General features: G+C 45.6%; 1 protein-coding gene across 1 annotated transcript; it reads left to right on the top strand.

Annotated features, from left to right (window-relative positions):
* Nucleotides 1-2,318: 2,318 nt before the first annotated feature.
* Nucleotides 2,319-9,446, top strand: AKAP14 (A-kinase anchoring protein 14). The gene is made up of 4 exons (XM_056125678.1): nt 2,319-2,468; nt 2,543-2,634; nt 8,216-8,395; nt 9,390-9,446. Exons 1-4 carry the CDS (start codon nt 2,372-2,374, stop codon nt 9,444-9,446), a joined length of 426 nt encoding a protein of 141 aa, XP_055981653.1. The 5' UTR covers nt 2,319-2,371.
* The last annotated feature ends 1,453 nt before the right edge of the window (nt 9,447-10,899 follow it).

Genomic DNA, 10,899 nt, shown 5'->3' with positions numbered 1-10,899 from the left:
CCTTTGATTCTGTTGAGACGGAAGCAGTCATTGAAGCCCTAGCCAATCAGGGCATTCAAGCCCAATACATCAAGATCCTCCGTGAGCTGTATTGCGGATTCACTACCAGGATCTCACCATTCTACAAAGAAGTGATCGTTGATGTCAAGAGAGGGGTGCGGCAGGGTGATACCATTTCACCTAAACTCTTCAGTGCCACCCTCGAGAACATCATGAGACGACTGGAATGGGAAGGAATGGGAGTGAAGATAGATGATCAGCAACTACACCACCTCCGCTTTGCTGATGACATTGTTTTAATAACACCAAACATCAGCCAAGCGGCACAAATGCTGGCCGACTTTGACCGTGAGTGTGGAAAGGTAGGACTACAGCTGAATCTTATGAAGACAATGTTTATGAGAAACAGCCTCGTTCCTGATGCCCCATATGCTCTCAATGGAACGACCATCTCCGAATGCAACAGCTATGTGTACCTAGGTCGAGAGGTCAACATGACAAATGTCCTGGCACCCGAGCTGCGCAGGAGGAAGAGAGCGGCTTGGAACGCCTTCAAGAACGTCGAAGAAATAGCTAAGAGGACGAAGAACCTCCGGCTCCGGGCACATCTCTTTGATTCCACTGTTCTTCCTGCATTAACATATGCCTCAGAGACCTGGGCCCTACGCAAACAAGATGAGAACGTTATTCAGGTCTCCCAAAGAAGAATAGAAAGATCTATGCTTGGAATATCACGTTTCACTCAAATGAGAGAAAGAATCCGGAGTTCTGACATCCGTCGACGATCAAGAATCAGGGACGCTGTCTCATTTGCCAAGGTGTCGAAAATCAGATGGGCTGGTCACGTAATGAGATTTAAAGACAACCGCTGGACTAGAGCTGTTACTGACTGGATTCCACGGGATGTCAAAAGACCGCGTGGCCGCCCACCTACCAGATGGTCAGACTTCTTCGTCAAGATCATGAACGATCGGTTTGAGGCTCTTCATGTTCCTGGAGCGTACAGATGCCATTGGGCTACACTAGCACGCGACAGGGACAAATGGAGACGTTACTGGCGCCCGCTCGAGCAAATCGACGACTAACGGGAAGTTAAGTGAAGTGATTAAGTGTAAATGTACCAACGTTTCTTTAACCATTTATCTGTTCTCGGGCACTCAGGTTTTTTCCAGATTCTGGCTATTGTAGAGTGCTGCAATGAACAAGTGCAGATGTCACTTCCACTGTACTTTTTTGCCTCTCTGGGATATATTCCCAGGAGTGGTGTTGCTAGGTCAAATGGGAGCTCAATTTCTAATTTTTTGAGAATCGTTCATACTGTTTTCCAAAAGGGCTGAACCAGTCGGCATTCCCACCAGCAGTGAAGGAAATAAACCTGGCTATCTTATCTGCATAGCCTACAGTTATTCTGTTAAGCTCATTTTTCTGACCCCAAAATCTTGGTTCTTAAACTGTGGGATGTCAGGGGCTGGAGCGATGGTACAGTGGGTAGGGCATTTACTTTGCACTCAAATGATCCTGGTTCAATCCCCTGCACCCCATATCATCCCCCATGCCCACCTGGAGTGATTCCTTTGTCCAGAGTCAGGAGTAACCCCTGTGCACTGCCTGCTGTGACTCACTCAAAAAAAGCCTATGGGGTATGTCCCTGTATTGGCTCACATATATGAATATATGCGGGAGGTGTGTGAAAATTTAGCAACAGAAAACGTTTTCTGAATGGACAGTGACCAAAAAGAGGCTTCAGAGTCACCTGTGGTATAAATCCAAGGTGTTTTTAGAAGCACTCGTTCATGTTTCATGTCTCAAGCAAAATGGGATCACACAAGAAAAAGTTTAAGGATCCCTGGGAATGGGATGAATATTGTGAGAACTCTCAAAATATTAGACATGATTTGATGATATCCTGATTTAACTTTGTCAGGGTTGTGAGAATCTGGGTTTTTTTTGTTTGGGCCACACCTGGCAATATTCATAGTTTACTTTTGGCTCTGCACTAAGGAATCACTCCTGGTGGTGCTTGGGTTACAATATGAAACACAGGATATTGAACCTGGTTTGACCTCATGCAAGGTAAGAACCCTAATTCTGTGTTATCTCTCCAGCTCCAAGATTGTGAGAATCTGAAACTGTTAGGTTTTCAGGAAAACAGGAAATCTTGGTTCTTCTCCCTCATCCCTTCCCTGGAGACAACCACTTTCTGTCTTGTGAGTCTTTTGGGATACTCAGCATTGGTCTACATAGAGGATTTCTTGAGCATGAGGTGATGGCTAATAGTTCCGAGTTTTTTTCCAGGTGAAAGAAAATGAGCACAGATAAAAAGGTTACATTTGTGGAGCCATTGGACGTGACTGGAAGTTCTATATTAGCGATGGGAAGAAAGACAATGGAAGAAGAAGAAGCTTTGAATGACTTTGCTCTAAAGTTGGTTATGAAAATCATGGATTCTGTAACCTCACATTTCACAGGTAGTACTTTTCTTTGGGCACCTAAATGTTTGCCACAGTACCTGGCCCAGAATGATTTCATGTATTGTTTGCAGCAATGAGAACACACGTTGGATCCCTACAAAGACTCACACATGGGGAATTCACGCAAGAAACTGGCCTTAATCATATTAATGAGTTGTTGAAGGTAAGTGAATTCCCCACTCCAGCTTGGCACACAAGGGTGCAGAGCAATAACTTGATGGCTAGTTTGAAGTCTACCATGCATATGGCCAATCTCCAGCATTGCACAGGATCCCCTGAGCACCAGCAGGGGTCAGTTCTGAGCACTGCTGGATGTATGGGTATGTTCCACTCCCCCCACCTATCCCCTGAAAAAGAGAAAACCTGCAAGTCCATAATCCTTAGGAGGGTCCGGAGTGAGAGTACAGTGAGTAGTTGCCCCAGGTTTGATGGATGTCGCACCCTATATGATTCCCCATGCCCTGCTAGGATGATGTCTGAGCACAGAGCCAAAACTAAGCTCTGAGAATAGATGTTGTGGCCCCAAAACAAGCAAACAAATCCCCCAAATCCACTTTCGGAGATAAGATCAAAGGCAACCTGAATAGTCATTGTCCCCATCTGGATTCCAAGATCAACACAGGCTTAATCTTTGAAGCTGAAAAGCATACTTTGATTTCCCAGTGACCTTCTGTTTCCCTAGTAAAATATCCTACATGCTGGTGCTATTATCCACCAGTAGCTCCCAAACTTATTTGGTGTAATGTCCCATTTCCCCGTCTCTTTCAATTAACTAGCTCCCCCCCTATCCTTAGTTCCCCCGGAAATTGACCTTCTTTAATTGACCTTCTTCCTTCTTTAAGAGAACTGTGAGAAAGCATATTCCCCAAAGTGGTACCTGGACTTCAACAGCACCCACCCCCATTGTTCCAGCATCTCTTCTGGGGCAGCATTCTAACTGTGGGAAATACTGCTCTCAGGCAAGGCATTAGTAGCCTAAAGAATGTGATGCCCCTTGAAAATAGGAGCTTAGGGACTGGAGAGATACTGCAGCATGTAGGGTACTTGCCTTGTATGTGGTTGACCCAGGTTGGATCTTGGAAACACACAGGAGTCCTTGTGCACTTCCAACAGTGATACCTGAGAACAGTTTGTGTGACACATATCCAAAGAAAACAGGAGTTTTTGGCTAGGGATGAAGTTCCATGGTAGTGTGTTTGCATGTATGAGGGCCTGGGTTCTACCCCCAATACGGACACACACAAATGGAGTTTGCCATGATGTACCTTTTTTGTTTTTTAAATTTAATTTCCAGTCTATATCTGGCTGTGTTCAGGGATCAGTCCTGGCAGTGCTCAGGAGACCAGATGTGGTGCCAGGGTTCAAACCCTGTCAGGTGCATGCAAGGTACATGCTATCCTGCTGTATTTTTTCTCAGCCCATAACCAATTTAAGAATGTTTATACTAACGGAAGATGCGGATGGCTCAAAAAGTCTGATCTCACTATTATGGGATGTATTGTCTGCATACTCAGATATACACGCCTCTGAATTCATTTCCTTTCTGCCTGTCTCTGGCTCTCACGTATATGCATGATTTATCTGGGATTCACTAAGGGCTCTTTTGTTTGTTTGTATTTCTGGTCTCACGCCCAGAAGTGCTCAGGGCTTGCTCCTGGCACTGTGCTCAGGAATCACACCTGATGGTGCACATGGGTCCACATGTGGTGCTGGCAAACAAACCTGGGATAGCTTCATGCAAGGCAAATGCCTTACGCACTGTACTATCACTCCGCGCCAAGAGTTCTTTTTATTTTGGTGAGGTCACACCTGCTCAGTGCTAAGGGCTTACTCTTGAGTCTTCAATGGGATCACTCCAGGGAGGACTCAGGGGGCCGCCTGGTTGTCAAGCACCAAACCCAGTTCTGCCACATGCCACACCAGCACCCGACTGGCTGTACTATCAATCCAGCCCCATATTATAATTAAAATTATAATATTAAATAATAATTATAATATTTAATTATAATTAAAATACATTTTATTTATTACAAAATAAAACATCGGTAGGGCATTTCCCTTGCATGCAATGAAACCCTGTTTGATCCCTAATACTTCATAGCGTCCCTTGATCTTTGCTAGGAGTGACCCCTGAGCACAGTGCCAGGAGTAAGCACTGAGCACAGACAAGAATGGCCTCAAATTAACATACCACTCACTAGGATTTTGAGTTCATTGCATTTGAAGCTCCAAAGCATACACATTGGAGCTACCCAGACATCGTGCCTGCCCCATGCTAAAAATGAGGCAAAGTGCGGGAGAGATGGCACAGTGGGGAGGGCACTGCCCTGCATGCAGCCCACTGGGTTTCAATTCCAGGTGTCACACAGGGTCTTCTGAGCACCAGCAGGAGTGATTTCTGAGCACAGAGTCAACTTCATGTTTTTCTCTCCTTTGTGGTTGTTTATTATTGTTGGGGGATGATTGGGAGGGGGAGATCTGACACATCTGACTGTGCTTAGATCTTTCTCCTGGCTCTGTGCTCAGGGGACTGTATATAGGGATCTAACTGGGGTCCTATGCATGCAAGACTGGAACCTTAACTCCTATATTATCTCTCTGGACCCCGTTCTCCCCTTTTATTTTATTTATTTTTTTCTTATATTTATTTATTGAATCACTGTGGGAAAAGTTACAAAGCTTTCAGGCTTAAGTCTCGGTCATACAATGATCAAACACCTCTCCCTTCACCAGTACTCATTTTTCACCACCAAGAACCCCAATATACCTTCCCTTTCACCCCTTCCAATGCCTGTGAGGCAGATAATTTCCACTTAACTTTTCTCTACATCGATTACATTCGTTATTTCAACAAAAGATGCACCATTATTGTTTAGAATTCCCCCCCCCCAACAATCAGAATTGCTGAAAAGGCATTGTGAAATACTTTGTTTTCTATAGCTGGTTATGAGAATCATATAATGTCGCATGGCTGCACGCGATTTTGGATTTCTGCAAAGAGCCAGATAATTACGAGATTGGATTCTGTGCGTCTAGTGTTATGGCTGTGCCGGAGAGCCACTCGTGGGGGGCAACTCGTGACCTCGGTAGGGCGTGAAGGACGAGCTGATACCGATCCCCTTCCCATGAGACTGCAGTTGCCCTGTCACCACCAGCTCATACCTGGCTTTCCAATAAGCTCTGAGGCGGCAGCCACCTTGCTGCTGGGGGGGTGGGGGGAAGGCATAAGGGAGCAACACTCTTTCCCTCCCGGGGAGGCATGGCACTGTAGTTTAATGCATGGACCATTCACTTTTCTGCCACAAGCTGCTGGGCTCTGGTCTAAGTCCTTTTGTCTCTGGAGCCATGGCCGTGCCGGAGAGCCGCTCATGGGGGCCAACTCGTGATCTCGGTAGGGCGTGAAGGACGAGCCGGTACTGCCCCACTTCCCTTGAGACTGCAGCTGGCCCGTCATTGCCGGCTCATACCTGGCTTTCCAATAAGCTCTGAGGTGGTGACCACATTGTATGTGGTCCAGATGCATTTCTGCCAAAAGCTGCTGGGTTTCGAGATTTGTATCTGAGTCTCTGGGATCATGGCCATTAATCAGCTTGATCGGGAGCCAGAGAGGCTGTTTGTAGGCGGCGACTTGGGGTCTCTTTGAGATGGGGAGGAAAGGGCCGGTTCCACCCCCATCTGGTGAGGCCCCACGTATCTCATCACTGCAGGCCCAAACCTGACTGTCCTGTGGCTTCTGGAGGATGGCCATCAACGGGCCTCTGGGGGGAACAGGCCAAGGCACAAAGCCTATTACCACGTGGAGTGGCCCAGCGCCAGTAACCTACTGCAGGAACAGGACGCATTTCTGCCAAAAGCCTTTGGGTTCTGAGATTTGTTTCTGAGTCTCTGGGGTCATGGCCATTAACCAATTCGATCAGGAAGCAGAGAGGCCGTGCCTCCAATTATATAACTGAGCTGGAGGTGGTTTGTGGGTGTGTTTCCCACATACCTAACTTTTGGCCATTTACTTTCTTGGTAAACTTTGCCCCAAGTTTTTGGGGTCTGGCCAAAGGCACAGCAGCAATTTTGGGGTATCTGAAAGTCTGACGGTGCCATCAGGCTGCTGATGCACTCACCTCACAGGTACAGATTGACCTGCTGGCGGCACCATACCCTACCCCCCTTTTATTTTTATTATTTATTTCTTTTTCCATTTCAATCCAGATGTTTCCTGTAATGCAAAAGCCAACTCAAGGACATTGAATTGAACTGTACTTATTGAATATCTATAGCATTCAAAGTGTAGTGCAAGGACTCAGACCTACTTCAGACCTTCTGTGGGCATAGACACTAGTAAGCTGTGTGCATTGTCAGTGGAAGCTTCTCGAAGGATGTGATCAGGAGATGTGAGAGATCTGACCAATTCTATTGCCTGACTCATTTATTTTCTAACTTTGTAGCTCCTTTGGCCAATCTGGGGATGAGGTTTGGGTTGATTTTCATAAATACCTTATGAAATTTGCCTCATTAACCTTCTAGCCACAGCACTGGGGCTCCTGCAATGGGGTGAGTAGAAAATAAGTTATAATCACTTTTTGTTTCCTGGGCTACACCTTGTGGTATTCAGCTTATTCCTGGCTCTGTACTCAGCTATCAGTATTAGCAGGCTTGGGGGACCATATGGGGTGACAGCCACGTACAAGGCTAATTCCCTATTTGCTGTAATATTCCTCCAGTCCCTGTTATCATCACTTTCTACTATTTCACAGTGATTCACCATTGCCTCCTAAGGAAGGGCTTGTAAAGTGGCTCATAAGTACGTGTATTTGGTGTTTGGACAGCAGTAGACACTATTGCCAAGTGTGTGTCTCCACAGTTCCAAACTTCAAGTGTTAGGTTTCTTCCTTGTTTCATTTCAGCTCCTTTACCTGTGGAGGTGACTAGGCCCTGGCTCTAGTCTGAATCCCAATCAAAGAGGAGAGAATACAATAGTTTAGGTAATTGCTTTGCATGCAGCTGACCCAGTTTTGTTCCCTGACACTCCATAGAGTCCCCCAAGCCCTATCAGGAGTGACCCCTGAGCACAGAGCAAGGAGAAAGCCAGAACACATCTGGGTGTGGTTCCAGCACCCACAAACACTAGAAATGATTTTAGTAGCAAGTGAGTAACCCCTCCTGTTGGTGTTGCTTTCATCTAGAGCAGCATTTCTCTGCCTGGTGAGAATTGCATCTCACCTAGAAGCTATGGTAAGAAATAAAGGGGTCAACTGTTAAAACGTTGGTGGGGACACAGAACAGAAACAAGGTCAGGTGGGAGGTCTGATGTGAAAAAATTTTAGAAATTGCTCCATCCAAACTACTGCTCATGTTTCCTTCTTTTGACTTTATTTTCTTCCTGCGCTTTGCCTTGTCCTACCACCTGGCCCATGATTCTCAAGGTGATACCACTCCTTAGCCCTGTTGGTGATTTATTGGAGCACACCTAGTGGTGCTCAGCGCTTATTCCTGGTTCTGCACTAAAGGATCACTCCTAGCAACGCTTTGAGAATCAAATGGGTATCTGGCAGTGGAACTTGGTTTGGTTGTGTGCTTACTTACTGTACTATATCTCTGGCCCTGGCTCTCCCCTGCTTGATGTGATTACCACCTTTGGTCACCCCAGGACAATCCTGCCTCCCCACCTTTGCCAAACACTGCACTGGAGGACCAGAACAAAGACCTGACTCTCTTTGTCTAAGTGCACTTTCTTTTTGTCTTTGAGACAGATGTGGAATCACAACTCAGACTGTGTCCATTATACAGAATTCCAGGGGATAAAAGACTTGGGTGACACCTTTCTCTATCTTTACTGCGCATACTGGAGCATGCCGACTGCTCAGATACCTGTACCCAAAGTAGAAACCTCAGTGGACTTCACCATCAAGTTCAACAAAAGCAAACCTCCGGTAAACTCTTCCTTAGTTGCTTGGTCCTCTTTGTTCAAATAGAGACAGGTAACAGGGTGGTGGGCAATGGGGCTCTCTTGGCAGTGTCATTAAGGAGCCCTGCTTTGTAACATGGAAGAGTTGAGTTTGGTTCTTTGGTATGGCCTCTGGGCAGCCTTAAAATAGATGAAAACTCCTACTTCCATGATTTTTGTTGCCAGCAGCTATATGCTGGAACAACTTCCTCCCTCGAATTTTCCTCCTGCTTCAAAGACAATTCCTCCTGTGAACCCTGCTGGTTTTACCTTCTTTCAGGAATCTCTTCCTAGTGTACTATTTTAGCAGCACAGTTCTACTTTTTTTTTGCTTTTTAGGTCACATCCAGAGATGAGGGCCACACCTGGCAGTACCAAGGGGTTACTCCTGGCTCTGTATGCTCTCTATATTCAGAAATCAGTCCTGGTGGGGCTTGGGGATCCACATGGGATGGTGGGGATGAACCCAGGCTGGCTGTGTACAAGGCAAGCGTCTACCCACTGTACTATGGCTCTGATCCCCATCCTTTCTTTTTTTCAATGGACTTTTCTTCAGTGCTACCCAGGGCCTCATACATATTAGATATATACTCTACCACTGAGTATAGAGATTATTTACATCATTTTTGTTGTTATTGTTTCTTGACCCCACCTGGAAATGCTCAGGGCTTACTCCTGGCTATGCAATCAGGAATCACGCCTGGCTGTGCTCAGGGGACCATATGGGATGCTGGAAATTGAACCTGGGTCAGCCTTGTCCAAGACAAGCACCCTACCTGCTTGTAGTATTGTTTATGCCCCTATGAATAATCCTAACATTATTTCTTGCCAATTGAGAGCTACAGCCTGGCCCATGCAGACTAACAAATCAATAGGAAGAATTCTAGAAACTTCAGAGTATACATATGGAAAAATAGAGGGAAGGCAAGCATGAGCAGAATCATTGGTCTAGGTTGACATTTGTCTTTTCTTTCTCACAGGAAGCACCCGTTGATATATATTATAAAATGGACCACCAGTCACTAATTCAAAAGTAAGGAATATTTGAATACTCTTTTAACAAAAGTGGTAGGAAGGTCATCTTACTCTTGGGAACTAGCAGGTCCATGACTGGGGCTAATTCACACAACAGTCCTCTTCTTTTTTTTTTTCCTTTATTTTATTTTATTTTATTTTTTTTAAAGTTGTAGATTTACAATTTTTTGTGCTTTGGTTTCAATTATACAATGATCAGATACCCATCCCTCCACCAGTGCCCATTTTCCACCACCATAGATAATATCCCTCCCACCCCCATCCCCCCATCCCCCCTGTCTCTGTGGCAGGGCAATCCCCTGTGTTCTCTCTCTCCTTTTGGGTGTTGTGGTCTGCAAAAGAGGCATTGAGTGGCAAACATGTTCAGTCCATAGTCTACTTTCGACATGCATCTCCCCTCCTGGGAGGATCCTCCAAACATCCTTTATTTGGTGCTCCCTTCTCTATCTGAGCTGCCCTTTCCTCTAGGATACCCGGCTGGCCTCTAAGTTATGGAGTAATCCTCCTGGTGCTGATCTCAGCTATTCTTGGGTATTAATCTCATACTTTGTTACTTTATATCCCCCAGATGAATGCAATCTTTCTATGTCTATCCCTCTCTTTCTGAACAGTCCTCTTCTTATTTCTCCCCTTCCTCCTCCTTCTGAAGGGGTACCACACCTGGCACGACTCAGGGGTTACTTCTCTCTCTCTGTGCTCAGGAATTACTCCTGTTGTTGCTCAGGAGATCATATGGGGTGCTGGAAATCAACCCCGGATCAGCCACATGCAATGGAAGCACCTTACCTGTTGTACCATCTTTTCTCTGACCTCTTACTCCGTGAGAATGGGCTGAAAGGAGAATTATATCATAATTATAGAAGAAAAAATTGTTCTAGTGTCCCAGGTACTAGTGATGTGAAAGTTGAAAACTAGTTGCAAGGGTGGGGATTGGGGGTTGGAAGACCAACACGACACATGTCTTTTTCTCTTTTTTTTGGTTTTTGGGTAACGCCGGTGATACACAGGGGTTACTCCTGGCTCATGCACTCAGGAATTACTCCTGGCAGTGCTCGGGGGACCATATGGGATGCTGGGAATTGAACCCGGTTAGGCCACGTGCAAGGCAAGTGCCCTACCTGCTGTGCTATTGCTCCAGCCCCATGTCTGTTGTTTTTATGGGAAAATTCAAAACCACATGATATTAATTTATCTATAACAATCCCTTATAATTTAGAGCAGTTCTACCAAAGAATCTGTACACTTCAGCATGCTAATCAGTTTACTATTCAACTTAAGGAACAGCAGATGATAAATAACTTTGTATCCCACTCCAATAGGCTTTTTCCTTGCTGAGAATAAACAGGAATCCATCCCCTGCCAAACTCAATGTTTTGTTTATTATTATTGAGAGGGAAAGCGTTGGGGTCATACTTGGTGGTTCTCAGGGGACTATATGTGGTGCCAGGAATAGAA

The sequence above is a fragment of the Sorex fumeus genome, unplaced genomic scaffold (genome assembly GCF_029834395.1).
Source record: "Sorex fumeus unplaced genomic scaffold, SorFum_2.1 ptg000058l, whole genome shotgun sequence".
In the NCBI taxonomy this organism is placed as follows: Eukaryota; Metazoa; Chordata; class Mammalia; order Eulipotyphla; family Soricidae; genus Sorex; species Sorex fumeus.
Note: the sequence above shows the minus strand (reverse complement) of the source record. Positions and strands in the feature narration are given on the sequence as shown.